This window comes from Equus caballus, chromosome 7 (assembly GCF_041296265.1).
Source record: "Equus caballus isolate H_3958 breed thoroughbred chromosome 7, TB-T2T, whole genome shotgun sequence".
Classification (NCBI taxonomy): Eukaryota; Metazoa; Chordata; class Mammalia; order Perissodactyla; family Equidae; genus Equus; species Equus caballus.
In genome coordinates, this window is record NC_091690.1 from 15,996,963 (window position 1) to 16,013,489 (window position 16,527).

General features: G+C 38.8%; 1 protein-coding gene across 6 annotated transcripts; it reads right to left on the reverse strand.

Annotated features, from left to right (window-relative positions):
- Positions 1-2,421: 2,421 nt before the first annotated feature.
- On the reverse strand, positions 2,422-16,509 carry MSANTD4 (Myb/SANT DNA binding domain containing 4 with coiled-coils). 6 transcript variants are annotated; one of them, XM_070272741.1, is made up of 5 exons: positions 16,222-16,279; positions 15,214-15,396; positions 11,532-11,680; positions 5,229-5,846; positions 2,422-4,594 (listed from the first exon to the last, which is right to left on the reverse strand). In XM_070272741.1, exons 4-5 carry the CDS (start codon positions 5,688-5,690, stop codon positions 4,019-4,021), a joined length of 1,038 nt encoding a protein of 345 aa, XP_070128842.1. In that variant the 5' UTR covers positions 5,691-5,846; positions 11,532-11,680; positions 15,214-15,396; positions 16,222-16,279; the 3' UTR covers positions 2,422-4,018. The 6 variants fall into 6 exon arrangements, with proteins under 6 accessions (XP_070128842.1, XP_005611598.1, XP_070128844.1 ...); XM_005611541.4 differs by lacking the exon at positions 15,214-15,396 and having other exon boundaries at positions 16,276-16,467; XM_070272743.1 differs by lacking the exon at positions 11,532-11,680.
- Between the last annotated feature and the right edge of the window lie 18 nt (positions 16,510-16,527).

Genomic DNA, 16,527 nt, shown 5'->3' on the forward strand with positions numbered 1-16,527 from the left:
TTGGAAGTACAGGTTTATAGTCCAGTTCAAGTGTTGGAACTGGAAATTTAAATTTGAAAGGAATTGACACTAGAGCAGATGGACTTTATATTTCAACCTATTTTTTTAAAGATGAATGGGTCACATCAGAAAAATAAATGGTAAATAATAAAGGGTATTCCCTGATGAAATTCATTTAGAAAGTTCCCAGAATGTATTATCAAAATTCAACTTTTATAATCATTGTCATTTCTCATTTCTTCCGGGTCTCAATTCAAACAGCATGGTCTCAATGCTTGTGTCTACAGTGGTAAAATCATCTCCTGAGATTTCAGACATCAATTTATCTTTTTTATTTTCCAAGAAGATACGCTCTTTTTCAGTTGTCTTCCAGCTATACTTTTCGATACTCATTGAAGGAAATTTTCAAAGTGATACATTTGACAATCCTCATCTGGGTTTTAATTAAGGCACTGCACAAAACACCACCTGGTATGTAGTACACAAAGGATCAGCACAGGTCAAAAGAAGTCAGAGGTCAAAAAAGGAAACAGGCGGTTAGGATTCTGGGAGCTTTAGAAGTTGTAACTTCAGGTCTGACGATAATGACTAGAAAGACTTGACAGATTAAAAGTTACATATTTAAAAAATTAAATTTACTTTTGGGGAAGTATAATGTTAAAGCAAACGTAGAGTAACCCAGTGAAACTAATTTTGAGTTCAAAACAAAAACGCTAAGGAGAGAGAGGTAGGAAAAGGTAGCTATTAATTTAAAATAAAATATTCTGGAAGCACTATCATCTGCTTTTACATTCAGGACAGAAGGGACAAAGTATGAAGAGGAAGAAAAGTGAAAAGAGAAGAGAAGCAACGAATATAGAATGGACAAATTAGGTAGAAAATGAAAGAAGTGAAGCAAGAATTCTCTTCAATCACAAAGACTAAAGTGTTTAATTTACAAGAAAAAGCCTGAGAGAACACTTTCTTTTTCTGCAAATTTATGGCCCCTTCCTTTTTCTAAATCAGCATCCTTAAAAAAGGGATGGGAAGGTGTTCTTTATGACCAGCATGACCATATCATTTAATGTCCACATCAGAGTACTTTTGTGTAGGACAAATGCTAAACTAGATAGGCTACCCAAGACCGCTGGTGTCATCAGGAGTATCCCAGGCACACCAGAATGGGGGTGTAGCAGACTGATAGCAAAATAGCCACAATTCCTCATCCCTCTTTGTATCCCCATCTTGTGCAGAACAACTTCATGATACGAGCTCTTCCTATCAAGACGTGGACTTTATTTCCCACCTCTTGACTCTGGGCTGGCCCTCTGATTTGTTTTGGCCAATATGGTACAGCCGAAGTGAAGCGCCAGTTCTGAGCCTTGGTCACAAGACACCTTGAGCATCTCTGCTCTATCTCTTCAACTCCCACCATCCCCATTAAAACAAGACCAAGCTAGCCTGTTAGAGGATCAAACACCATGAGAAGAGCTGAGGTCCCCCAACCAATATCCAGTTAACTCCCCTAGAAGCTGAACTACCTAGCCAACCTACCGCTGCCCATGAGAACTCACCCAAGATCAGATCACCCAAATGAACTATGCCTAATTTCCTCTAAAATCATGAGCAACATGAGCCACCGAGTTTTAGAGTGGTTTCTTACACAGTGATACCTAACCCAGATGACTCACTCCAAGTGTGCCTACCACTTCAGAAATTCAGCAATGAAACTTTCTACTCGAGTGAACCAACCCAATCCATCTCTCCTTAGGGCAGGGTTACAAGGCTCTTCAACCAAAGCCCTAGAAGATATTAAGCTGTTGCTGCTGCTTTTTTTTTTAAGTCTTTTATTTTTAGGAACCCAGGAGTGCTCCATCCAAAAATAATATTGGCTATCTTCATGATTACGTCTAAGACATTAAAATCTACTGATCTTAAAGCTTGCATTTAAGCAGCATTCTATAGTTTACATACCATTTTACTAAAAGAAAAAAGAGCTATGAAACATAGAATCACTGGTATCATTGCCCATTTTACAAAGGAGGAAATCAAATCAAAGGGCAAATTAAATGACTCACAAGCAGTAAGTGGCAAAGCTATAACAAGCTATAACACTTGTCACTACATCTACAAACTTTCACTACTCCTTCTTAGAGCTCTTATGCTAAAATCTTGGGTTACTTTGGTATATAATTTTTCAGGTATTTAGTTATTTAAACCAGTGAGGCACAGTTTCCTTTCTTATACAAATAGGAATAATGTGACTTGGCTTAAGGGCTGTTTTGAGGAGCAAATAAAATAATGTATGAAAAGCACATAGCACAATGCCTAATACAAATGTTAGGCCCCCTGCCCTCTCTCACCACAAGGCTCCCTTCCAGGCTTGATAACCTCAACCCTCATAGCACTGAGCATTACTTGAAATGATAAGCTTTCAGACAGTTAGTATAGGCAAATTTTATTTCTACGGTAGAAGCATTTATTTCAGCTATAGAAAAATAACACTATTTCAAAGTCAAGGGGACTAAGCAGAAGTGTACTTTTTCCTTGTATACTCATTCTCAAATATCACATATAGTTTCAAGACATTCTTAAATTAACAAGGAACAAATGCAGAATCAAGGTAGTTATCTGTCAACAGAAGAGGTGTTAAAGCTACATATGAGCCCTGGCAATCAGAAAATACAAAGTGATCTCGTGCAGGGATTCTCACCTTGAGTGTCACCTGGATTGTGGAAACAGCACCTTCAGGGGACTGAAGGCAGGTTAAGCAAGCCCTTGGTCTCAGCATAAATACCAAAGGGACCGAAGATACAAACTTTCTTCCTCAGGGAGAGGCAAAGACAAAATACACCACGACAGATGAGATCCGCCATTTACTCATTTCATGACTTCTCCGAGCCTTAGATTAAGGAATAATAATACATCTACTCTCAAGAATTGTTCTACAGATTAGGTCAGATAGTGTGCAATAGTGCTTCTCTAATTCATAACACACAGCTACAATCATTCTCCCCCCACCCCCACTGCCAAATAGCTGCTATTTTAAAAATCAAATAAGCACTCATTTGAGTTCAAGCTCATGGACTACTGGTACCATTTTTATATTGGTAGCATTTTTGCTAGTTTCAACCATCCACTAAATTAAGATTTCAGTACATGGTTGAAATGACAATTTTTGTATCTAAACTAAGACACTGAACTCAAAGAAAGGGAACTAAAGCTTAAAAAGTGTGTGTGCTGCTTCTAAAGCGACAGCTAGGTGAATGAACTGCTTTTCACAGTGACCTACTTTAGACAATCTCTGACGTTTCGTGTATTATTTTCTGAATCTCAGGTTATTTATAGATGGAAACATGGGAATAAAATATCTATTATCTTCATCACTTTCTATATTCAATACACTACACAGTAATGAGTCATAGTTAAAGTTTTTGGCCATTTAAGTAACTACCCACATAAATATCTGAGGTTTTAATACTCTGAAACTATAAAACCAAGCTATAGAGGTGCACAGTCAGGCTAGGATAGGGCTTCTCAACCTCAGTAATACTGACATTTGGGGTTGGTTAACTCCTTTTTGCAGGAGGCTGTCCTGTGCACTGCAGCATGAGACATCCCTGGCCTCTACCTACTACACGCTAGGAGCAACCCACCCCACCTCCCAGTTTTGACAACCGAAAATGTCTCCAGACCTTGCCAAATGTTTTCTGGGGGCCAAAATCACTCCCTAGTTGAGAACCCCTGAGCCAGAATTTTACATAGACGTAACAGTAAACTCTGAGTGCACAGATCATACAAGACTACATAACTGTACAATAGTTTCGGCTATAGTGTTTATGTTAGGGCACAGAGTTTTTATATCATAGACTACTCTAGCACACAGTTACCCACATACAACTATCTTTTTCCTATTGAAAACACTGACATTAAACAGGGAAAAAAAACCCACAGCTAATCCTGTAACCAATTTTAAATTACCTGATATAGAGAAAGACCTACGGTTTACCACCATTTGCTAAATGGAGACCTAGAGAAATCACTGCAAGTGTCCTTCCTTCTGAATCCGAAGTCTCTCTTTCTCCACTTGTAAGCGCTCCTTTTCAATCTGCAGCTTCTCCGATTCAAATTTCAGAAACTGCAGCCTATCTTTTTCCAGTTGCAAGCGTTCTCTCTCAAGTTTTAACTTCTCTGTTTCTATGTCCTGTGGCTGAAGTATGGACTTTTCTCCTTGACCAAGTTCGTTTTCCAATGACGGTTTCTCTGAGCTGACTATCTGTAACCTCAGCTTCTCCCTCTCAATCTGCAGCCGCTCCTTCTCCAGCTGAAGCCGCTCGTGCTCCAGGTCTAAATGCCGCAGCCTCTCCTTCTCGATCTGCAGGCGTTCCTTTTCTACCTGCAGTCTTTCGGCCTCGATATCCAGTCGCCGCTTTTCCAACTCTAGTTTCTGTTTCTCTATGTTTACAAGCAAATGGGGCTCATCATATGCAGACCTAGAGGGTGTTGAGTTCAGTGTAAAAAACTCATCAATGTGGGGAAAATCAGGAAGTTCATTTTCCCTTCTGGAATCTGGTATGACTGAGGACAGCATTTCTTCTTCCTCCTCAATCTCAAACTAAAGAAAAGAGAAAAGTAATTTTCAGTATTTCTTTTCTTTCTCTTTTTTTCTGCAGGGGAAGATTTGCCCTAAGCTAACATCTGTTGCCAGTGTTCCTCCTTTTTCTTCCATTTTCCCCCACAAAGCCCCAATACATAGTTGTGTATATTTGTAAACTGTTCTAGTTCGTCTATCTATGTGAGCCACTGACATATCATGGCTACTGACAGACAAGTGGTGCGGTTCCACACCTGGGAACCAAAGCCAGGCTGCCAAAGCGGAGTGCACCGAACTTTAACCACTAGGCCATCAGGGCTGGCTCTCAGTATTGATTTCCACCTCATGGTTACTAATTTATCTAAACATTTCCTAAAAGCTTTCTGTATTGTTTGAGCACACAAAACCATTTACTCTTAATTTTAAAAAATATGTACAATGAATTACTTGATGTCACTAATATATATAATTGAAAGAAGTATACTTAGCTGAGAAGAAGGAAATTAATGAAATAAAGAGGAAAGAAATGGAATGACTTTGCTATGTACTATTTTTAAGTTAGCTTGAAAATCTGAGAACTTCTTAACCATTTCTGGACTAGAATAAACTCCCACATCAGAAAAAATAAAAAGAGGGTTCATAGGCTAATACTTACTTCAGGACTCTGGGGATCTCTTTCTTCCTCTTCCACTTTGACCTCAGTTAAGGATCCACCTGGATCCCTGAAATCTGCCACATTTTGCCAATCAAAATTTGCATCACTTCGGAATCCAATCTTCTCATCTATCTCTTCAGTGAGAGAGTCATCTAAATCAGACGTGGGAAGGGGAAACCCTGACCCAACCAGCTTAATGTTCGCCTTCATCCTCTTTCTCTTCATAAGTGCTCGCCAGTCCAGGTACCTTCTTTTCACTTCCGTCCCCGTCCTCTGCTCGCCTTCTCCTACAGCATTCACACACTGCGCAATCTCCTCCCACGCCATTCGTTTCATCACGTTAATTGTTGTATTGAGCTGCTTGGAAAAAATCACTTCTTTCCTTTTTGTAATTTCTTTCAAAAGGGTCTGAGTTTCTTGAACACTGAAATTGCTTTTCCTTTTCCTTTTCAACTGCTTCATTTTTCTAACTTAAACGCAATTTTTACAGTAAAAGAAGATGTGAAAAAAATTTGAGGAATGCCACAAAGTACAGATATCAAGGGTGATGCCTTGTTGGCACTTTGTTTAAATCAGAGTTTTCCATTCATCTAGTAGCACAGGCAGGCGGGATAATTCCTAAAGAGAAAGAAGTCAAAATCAACCAACCTGCAACTTCTGCACTGTACTTCAGCCCAAGAATAATTTTAAAAAACATAATTAAAAAAAAAAACAAAACCCTCTAAATATGGCTCAAAACTGCCTACATTTCTGTCTCTGCCAGCACCACCATTGTCCAAGCTACCATCTTCTCTCACCCAGCTGCTATAAGGGTCCTTGACTAACTGCCAGTATTCACTCTTGACCTACTCCCCCCTACTTCTCCCGCTCCTTTTCCCACTCTGCTCTCCCCAGTTCATCCTCTCCAATTACACTGGCCTCTTTCAGTCTCCCATTCTCGTCAAACTCTTCCCCTGTTCAGGGCTTTTGTACAGTTTCCCCTCCTTGGCCTACTTAATTCTTCCTCATCCTTCGACTCCCAGATTAGACATCTTGTTTCTCAGTGAAGCCTTTCTTGACAAGCCAAATTACTCTTCCTTGTCTAAATGTTACACTTGTGCTAATATACAGCTAAGAGTCTGTCTCTTCCCCATTTCACTAGAAGTTTCATGAGGGCAGCAACGTTTCTGCTCACCATGACCTCCCCAGGGCCTGGGAGAGTTTCTGGCACATGTCACATACCATTAACACTTTTTGAATGAATGAATGAGTCAAGTTGCCAAATTGACTACTAGGTTTGAGATGTCAAAAAGAAAAAAAATTTATCTCTGTAGAATAATGTTAGAGGAACACTGACTGTAGCCTTTGCTGGGCTACAAAATCAATAAAATTCAGAAACAAATTTGAGAGAGTGTAACCTGATCAAAGAAATAAAAACAACTTATATTTTACCACTTTTCAAATTAAACCTACACAGAAATTCTAAGCTTGGAATAAAATTTCCTGAAACACTGACAATACTGTAAGGATACAACGGAATTAAGAGAGTAGCATAAAAGTGGCAAGGATTTTTTCTCAGCCACTCTACCTAATTAATTTGATTTTTAAAATCAACAATTAAAATAGAAAAAATAATTTAGAATCCCTAAACCTTGCGAAGACTAATGCACCTTTCATGGTTTGCCACTGTAATTCTGTCCCTCAGTGCTCACCACATCCTCCCCTTCCCTCAGACCAACGACCTTAAACAGAAGCGCCTCACAGCACACGAAACAAGGCTGCATATTATATTTGTTTCTAATCAATACTTTAAATTATTTGCCTTTCTTTGAAGAATTTCTCAGTACTTTGTAATATCCTGGGCCATTTTAACTGCAGAATTGAAGACCACGATATAGGCAAGTAACTGTACTTGGAGTCTCCATGAAATAAATTTAAAATACTCATGTGGCAAAATCTTACTATAAATTCTGAGTAGGAAAGATCCTCTTGTAAACATTTCTTTTAGATGGTTTCTCCATCTACTGTTCTCCAGAATGTTTCTCCAACTTCCAGAAGACTCTCATAGTGTCATAGCATCAAAGAGGGTGTGCCCAAAACTTGTTAGAAAGGTAACTTTTCAGCCCCCACCCCAGACCAACTGAATCAGGAACTCGGAGGTTGGGGCCTAGCAATCTATGTTTCAATAAGCCCTCCAGATGATTCTATTGCATGCTAAGTTCGAAAACCACTGTGCTAGACCCACAGCAGTAAAACAAATGCTTCACACATCTCACTCCCCTGCATACCTTGATTTCAAGTCCTACACAAGTACATCTGACCGGCGAAATCAAAAGCACATCCGAATCCTTGTTACAATGGAGCTGGAAAATGGAGTTTTCCTGTTATCTAGCCTTTGCATTATGGAAAGGCACACTAGGAAGCTGGAAAAGATGTTGGGTGAGGCTTTTCCTTGCAAAAGATTTTAAAGTATGTAATGGAGAACAAAGGCTCAGAAAGAGCAAGTGATATATTCATAAACCATGTTTTCTGACTTCAGCTTCACTGCTAGAGCTGACTTTCCCACCCTTACAAAATGAGAAGGTAGGATGAGATTGCTAAAGTTCCTTTCAGTTCTTTCACTGTACGATCATAAACATTTCCTGCCAATATGAAGAAAAAATACCAAAGATCCATTCAGTTCCATGTTCTGTCATTTAATCCCCACCACAGCAGTGAATGTGAGATACCAGCATTTCTATTTATAAAACAAGATTCAGAGAAGTTAAATAATTTGCACATTACACAGCTAGTTAAATGACAGAACTTATATCCAGGTTCCCTTACGTCCTTCCACTTTATTAGCAGCTTGTGATACCTAAATCTTAGAAATGTGTTGGCTAAGGTAAGTTTTGAGATGTCTTTTAGCAGAAGATTTTCAAAAAGAGCAGACTCTCATCTCTGTGGAAAGTTTAGATAAGGGTCTACATATGGGCACTAAAACTCTTCAAAGCTTCAACCAGTTATATTTCACTCTACCATGGTTTCTTCTCTTAAATACTTTAATATCTGCCAGTCTAAAATTTTTATTAGTGTGAAAAATATTTCTCTGGTAATTGAAAATACAAATAGTATCTTCTACTGAAGCAAAAATACATCAATTGAGTAAGGCTAACTATATTTAATCATAAAATGTACAAATCTTTTCTATCATTGGTTGAGCCTTTTCTCTTTAAACTTAAAGGTAGATGCAGATTCCTTATTTCGAAACTCTAATAAAAAAGTATTTTTTATTATCATTTCACTAAACTTTAATGCAATTTCTCCATTTCAAGTTTCCAGTAATCTTTGTTCAACTAACTTTGTATGTATGTAGCAACATCACCAAAAACATGCCCATCACTACATCTTTTTGTTTCTAATCATTCATGTGGAATAACCATCTACTGAACTGTCACTTGCTGCTGAAATGGAGGTCAGAGAGAACTAAAAATTCAAAAGAGAAGAAAATGAACTCTCAAGAAATCACTGTCAATTTCACATACCCGCAAAAAGGGTACAGCATGCAACAACAAAAAAAGATGGCAAGCAAACTATTCCTAAAGTGGGCTTCCAAAATTTCTCGAGACAGTTGATAATAAAACTGAAATCCACTCAAGTGGAATGTATAATCAGTGGCAGCACTTCTGATCTGGTTCTAGGCAAACACTGCCCTTAGAGCCAAACATAATCCTCTTGTCACTAGAGTATAAGCAAACGTATTCATAAATTAAAACATCATCAAAAGAGGCAGTGTGTGTAGTGATTTTGAGCACAAATTCTGCAGTCACACTGCCTGGGTTAGAATCCTGGCTCTGCCACTTCCTACCTGTGTGGCCTTAGCTACTTAACCTCCCTAGGTACAATTTCACTTGAAAACAATGTTACTTCACAGACATACCATACGGATTAAAGGATTTAGTACAATACTGAGATAGTTCCTGGCACACACTAAGAAAGTTAAGTAAGTTTGATATTATTACAACAAAGGCAAATCTTTACATAATTTTGACAAAGGAAACAGAAAGGTCACAAATATTGGTATTGTTCTAGTTTTCAGGTCAAGCGGTAGGTGCATCGGTCTTTATTTTTATGCTTCATAACATATATGCTACATTGGGGTGTATTGGAGCCTGCTGGAGGGAGCTGGCAAAAGTCAACTGTGCATCTCTCTTCCCAACTCCATATTCAGAGATGGCACGTTGGGAGCTAGAAACTGGCCAAGATGGCGGTATTTACACCACAGAAATGGACAACTGTTGCATACTAGAACTTCTTTTTTTTTTTGAGTGGTCAGGGAATGGGTTAACTAGCACACTTACAGCTACATTTTTTTGCATATTTCAAATATTACCAGATAAAAATTAAGGAAATGGGGAATGTTTTAACATTTGATCTCAAGTCAGTTTAGTGAACATTCTAGAAGACTTGTAATTTTAGAGGATCACATTTGATTAACACTCGGGCCTAACATTCCTTAGGTAATTCAAGTTATCAAATGAGCTGGGCAAGTATTCTGACTTCCTCTCAAGGCAACTGAAGAACACTTATGAGGTACTATATTTATAAGCCACACAAAAAAGAATTGAAGCAAACTGATTTATACATCATTAAACCAGCCCAAATATCCTTCTCCTTAGTTGCTACATTGTAGCACTCTCTTCAGAGAATTAGTGAAGTCAAAGTTCAGGTTTGGCTTTTTCCTTCCTCCACCATCTGCTCCACCACTCTGAGGATCTGGGAGATGGCAGCCCACCTGCTCCAAAGACAGTATGTTCAGTACAAACACTGTGCCTAACAAATACAAGCAGGTAAAAATACAACTTAAAGTAAGAAGGTGATTGGAGGATGGGAAAAAGAGTAGAAAATTAAACAGAAAATAACCCAAGGTGGGTAAGCCGGCAAACTGAAACTTCTATGGGCAAAGCATATGTTTAAAAGAAAAAGGCAGCTCAAGTCACTATCAGCAAGAAGCAGTTTTTGAGATTAAAAGAAGACTTTAGGTAAACTACCCACCCAGTAACTATGACAAAGAACATTAACAGTTAACAAGTTACACAAAATTCTGCAAAAAAAATTTTAAGTAAACAAGCTATGTTGCTACTTAGGCAGTAAGGACCAAGGATGAGCAAGTTATCAAAGACATTCTAAAAATGGAATCAGCATGTTAGACGTCCTTATAAATAGAACAGAGAGCTAAAATTACATCAAATTCCATACAGAATTAAATATTTACAACACCTTAAGGATGACTTTTTGTTTCTAAAGATATAGAATATTTCAGACTATTTAAATAGTAGCTTCTTGAACGTAGAAACACTATCATATTTTAAAGGTAAAACCATGGTAAAAATATAAATATTCATGAATAAGGGATTGGATAAATAAAATATATTACAGCCACATAATGGGATATACGCGATAAATGCCATATTAAAGTACGAAGAAGGCTTAGCACAACATTATTCCTGTGTAAATGCTAGAGTTAATACAAGCCAACGAAACTGGAAGGGAAATGTGTGTGTATGTCTATGGGTGTTCACACACTCAAAAAAGATCAATTTTCCACTTAGGAACATTTATAGTCAGAAGATGCTATGCTCGACAAAGGTTCACGCACTCTGTGTGCCGCCAACCCCCAGCTCTAGGGACCCCGTGTGCAGTCATCTCTGTCTTCAGCCATACAGCCATTTGTTAGCCCAGAGCACGTGCATTTTATTTTACTTTGAGGTGATTAACATTATGTTAAAAATATACTTCTAGAGATTTTAATTATGGAAAAATACATTTTTTTAAAGTCCCATAAACCCAATACCCACAAATCTCTATTCATCTGAAAAAAAGGCAAAATACACGTGGTTAGAAAAGCTAAATAAAGGTACAAAATGAAGTGAAAATCTCTCTCCACCACCAATGTAACTAATATTAATAATTTCTTGAGATTCTTTCTGGAAAATCATATGTTTAAAATAGCATACATGTATTTAACACATATTACACACAATTACATGAATATATATTAATTCCATTCACATACATTAATTAAAAAACAGTGACTGTTGAAAATGTTGAGATGTCAAATTATAAAAAAGTGCAAGAGACTTAAGTGAAAATAGAAAAATGAGATGTATATGAATGATTCTAAAGGACAAAGGAAGAGACAAAGAGGGAATCATGAATGTAAAAAGTTACCAGCCGCTACAATGAAAAGTAATCAACAAGAGATGAAGAAAAATTAAGAAATTGAAAAAAATTCTGAAGATGTTGCTAGAGCAGTGTCTCTCAAACTCTGTATAAATGTATCACCTGGATTCTTGTTAAAACGAGATTCTGATTCAGTAGGCCTGGAGTGGGGCCAGTGATTCCACATTTCTGACAAACTCCCAAATGATGCTGATGCTGCTGCTGGTCCTCGGACTCTATCTTGAGTAGCGATGGTCTACACTAGAGCAGCACTGTCCAACAGAAATATATGACCCACAAAAGCAACTTAAAATTTTCCAGTAGGCACAGTAAAGCAAAAATGAAACAGAACAAAAAAAGGTGGAATTATTTTTAGCATATTTTATTTAATCCTATATATTCAATATATTATCATTTCAGTATATAATCAATATAAAAATTATTAATGAGGGAGTTTCCATTCTTGTTTTTTCCACTAAGTCTTTGAATCCAGATATATTTTACAGTTACAGCATATCTCATTTTGTACTAGCTGCATTTCAAGAACTCAACAGACATATTAGTGCATGTCTACAGCACACTGAAATCACCTAGAGAATTTTTAAAAATACCTATCTCTGACCAATTAGAACAATCTTTGGAAGAGGGCCCGGCATTGGGAGTTTAAAAAGTTCTCCAGTAATCTTCAGCATTCTTACCACACACACAGAACTAACTATGTGAGGTGATGGATGTGTTAATTATCTTGATCTTGGTAACCATTCCACAATGTATTACGTATATCAAATCATAATGTTGTAAACTTTAAATGTATACAATTATATTCGGGAATTATTCCTCAACAAGGTTTATAAAAAAACAACCTCTCCAGGCGATTCTCATTTGCAGTCGGGCTTGAGAAGCACCCTGCTAGAGAATCAGTGTTAAAAGTTTACTTGCTCAAATGTGTACAGAGAAGCAAGGTGGAGTGCAAATGTGGCTAAGACATTTCCCTTCAGAGATCATCAGGAAAAGGCCTCATCTGCCACCAAAGACTTACAACCTAGACAAAGCTGTTCTCTTTTTGGAAAAATATGCCCAGCAGAACATTATGTTGGCTGGAAGAATATGCCTAGTTGTAAAGACCAACTCACACTCCTACTTGTTGGCAACACATCAAAGGAATACAAGTCAATTGAGACTTAAGAAGAAATGGAATGCTCTCTCTTTGATTCTCAAATCAAACTTTCTTATAAGTAGAAAGTCTTTAGAGCCCTACCCATGTCTTTATTAGAAAGAATTAGGACTGAATTGGGAGTATACATCAGGAACATTCATTATTAGATTAAGTAATTAAGACACACTGCTTCATTCAACAAATACGTAGTGAGTGCCTAAAACCTTTCAAGGGCTTTCCACAGACTTAGGAGGTAAATTTACTCTCTCCATTCTTTCTCTCTCCCTGTTACAAACTCTATCTGAACATTACCTATACATCTTCATATCTACCTTTGCCAGTCTTATCTGTCACCTCCAATTCTAACCCCCAACCTACTTTTCCCAAACCACACTCTCCAGCGGACAGTACCAGTCATTCTGAAATTCCTCTAAATTCTAGGTCAGCCCTGTCCAATAAAAATATAATGAGAGTCACATATATAATTTTAAATCCTCTAGTAGCCACATTAGAAAACTAAGGAAAAACAGGTTAAAATTAAGATATATTTTAACCTAATATATCAAAATATTATCATTTCAATATGTAAAGAATATAAAAAAGTAATTAAGGTATTTTACACTGCTTTTTTGTGCTGCTTCTTCAGAATCCAGTGGGCATTTCACACTACACTTTACAACTCAATTTGGACTAGCCACACTTCAAGTCCTCAATAGCAATATACTGCTATTGACTACTGTACTGGACAGCACAGTTTCTAGTTTTCTTGATCCCTGGCTTAAGAGTATCATAGATGTACTCCTTTAGCATCTTCCCAACTCCCATGGTCTCTGTTCTTTTGTCTGGCCAATGACTACTCATCGACAGCGCTAGACGTAACCATCTGTTCCTGGACACCTTCACTGTTCCCATTCATCTAAGTGTAACACCCTTGCTACACACATGTTCCACTATCATGCTGTATTATAACGACTTATTTTACATGAGGAACAATAAGGGATCAAAGATGAACATATTAATCTTGCTATCAAATAATTTATTGTCTAGTAAAACAGTTACGCATAAAAAATTTCCATGAAAAAAATCCTAAGGGAGACTGTAAACTGCAAGCTGTGAATACAGACTACCTAGGCGTGTATGTTAATTCCACCACTTACTAGCTCTGTGATCTTAAGCAAATTACTTAACTTTTTAAACTTATTTCCTTATCTATAAACAGGAAAAAGAATAGAATAACACTCCTGATGTTTTGAAGATTAAATGAGATAATCCAATTAAGAAGTTTACATGCATAAGACATAGTAAGCCCTCAACAAATATCAGCCATTATCCATTTCCCAGTACAGTGTCTGGACACGGTATGTGAATATATGAAAAGTGCAACAAGAGAAGTACTAACAAAATACCCTCAGTTTTCAGAAGGAGAAATCTTTGATGGGATCAAGGAAGGTTGTGAGACGAACTAAGCATTTGATTCAGGTCTTATAAAACAAATAGACTAAAGAGGGACAGCAATAAAGGGGAGAAGCACAAGGAATTAAAGCTGGAAAACTAGGTTGGGGCCACATCTCAGCAAATCTTTAATGCTGATTTAGTAAGACCCTATACTTTGTTTAAAAACTTACTGCAAGAGACAAATATAACTGTGAAAGTTCACTTTTTTTTTTGAGGATTAGCCCTGAGCTAACATCTGCTGCCAATCCTCCTCTTCTGGCTGAGGAAGACTGGCCCTGAGCTAACATCTGTGCCCATCATCCTCTACCTTATATGTGGGATGCCTGCCACAGCATGGCTTGACAAGGGGAGTGTAGGTCGGCACTCAGGATCCAAATGGACAAACCTCGGGCCACCGAAGCGGAATGTGCAACTTAACTGCTGCACCTCTGGGCTGGCCCCCAGAAAGTTCACATATTTTTGAAACTCAAGCAGGTTACGTTTTACATGGAGGCAATGTTTACTGTAATAACAGACACACTATAATATATAAAATGTAGGTATATAATAATAAACATTGATTGCAGTTGTCAAGAGAATCCTAATTTATGCAGACATCCATCATCAGATTTTGCCGCTTTTAGAATCTGAGATCAATTTAGTAAATGGATTGTGGTAAACTTATTGGCACATGGCAGAAATAACAGGCCTTTTAAAACTATGCCTGAATCAATATATTTTTAGAATTTTGGCAGCAGTTGTTACTTGCATGTCCTATTTCTTCTCAACAATTTGTAACTCCATACCTCTATCTTACAAAAGTGGTATTCCTTTGTCCCTAACTGTTCTATGCTACACTGATGAAGGATTTCACTGACAAAATGCACTTTAATACACATTTTTAATCTCACTGAAATTGATATTGGCATGTATCTTGGATTTCCAGTCAGTCACAGCTTAACTGTGAAAATTTTTGACATTTTCTGATTAACGTAAGAAAGTACTAAAATCAATGCACCTTAAGTTGAAATTTGGTAGCTATGCTTGCAAGGATAGAAGCTATGTTTCCAGGAACGTTGTTTTTTTCCCCCACGTTTTGGTGCTCATATAACACAGCTTGGGTTTTCTGTTATCCATTACCCAAAAATTTACTCAAATATTTATTGAGGTCCTACATGGCACGCACATATTCTTGGTGCTGCGGATATAACTAACCTCAAAAAGTGTGAAAAGATGCCATTTTAGATGTCAAATACTATTCCTTTTTATATCGGTTGTCTTCCTTGTCTTTACAGGAGGGTATTCAGTAGTTGCAACCTCTAAAAATCCATAGATCTTCCATGTCCAATCACAGAAAACAGCCATTTCCTTGAAATCCTGTCTCAGAATCACTCTTTACTGGTTGGAAATAGGTATGATAAGTAGTTCACTTACGTAATCCTGTTAAGATGAGGTACCACCAATGACATACTATAACTAGACAATTTTTTTCAAGGACTAACCCTTGAGCATGAAGTTCCTAAAAACTGCGTGATAAGACAGAAGGAAAGGATCTGAGGATAATCAGGCAGTGAATCCTGGGTCCAAAATAATTGTTAGGTAAATTCACTAGGCTGTTCAAGAAACAAAGCATACCAAATCTACAAACTTCCCCCAACCTGCACCCTAATCTATTTAAAGTTTCCCCCATCCCACCACGCCACCAGTCTTAGAGGAAATTCACTTCCCTGCCAAATGGGATGCTCTTCTCTAAAACTTGAGCTAGGTAAATAACTAGTCTATTTAAGGTTCGCCTGTTATCAGATTAATAAAGTACCTCGGACTCCCTCCCCGCCGCTTCCTTTGAGACCGCCCTGTAATGGCCCCTGGGAAGAATCGAGGCCGACAGAATTCCCGGGAGGCCGCCCAGGAGCAGGGGGCGCGCACCTGACTCGGCCACAGAGCAGCGGCTGAACCTAGTGGGAGATGGGGCAACCTGGAAGGAGATTCCTCTCTCTGGATGTTAAATTGGAGTCCCAACTGCGTGCCCAGAAACTTCCGCAGCCTTTTTTCGGCGGCCTGGGCCCTCCACACCCTCCCTGGTCCGGCGGTAGCCGCGACTGGTACTTCTCCCCAGCGACGTAGTCCCGCGACGCCGCAGAGCCAGGGCCAAAGCCGGCAGCGCGGGGGACGGGCACCTGCCACTGACCTCGCCAGGACCCTCCCCGCTGCGAGGGCACCCACCGTCCGCGAACCCACCGCCACCCTAACCGCCTCCTCCGGGACAGAACCGCTCACCTGCGACCCCAGCGGCACCTCCGCCGGTCGCCCGTAAGTGGGGGTAGGAAAAAAGATGCTTCGTTGATTCCCCGCCCACCGACTTTGCCCGCCCCCCTGCCGGCAGCCATTGGCTAGCGCGGCTGCCGCTCGTTTGATGCGGCTCGTCCATTGGCCTGGAGGTTATTGCCATTCTGGCTGAGAGCCCGCCCCAGGTCTGGCCTCACAATGGGAATCGAGTCCCAAACCGGTTCCGGGTTAGTGCCCTGGAAT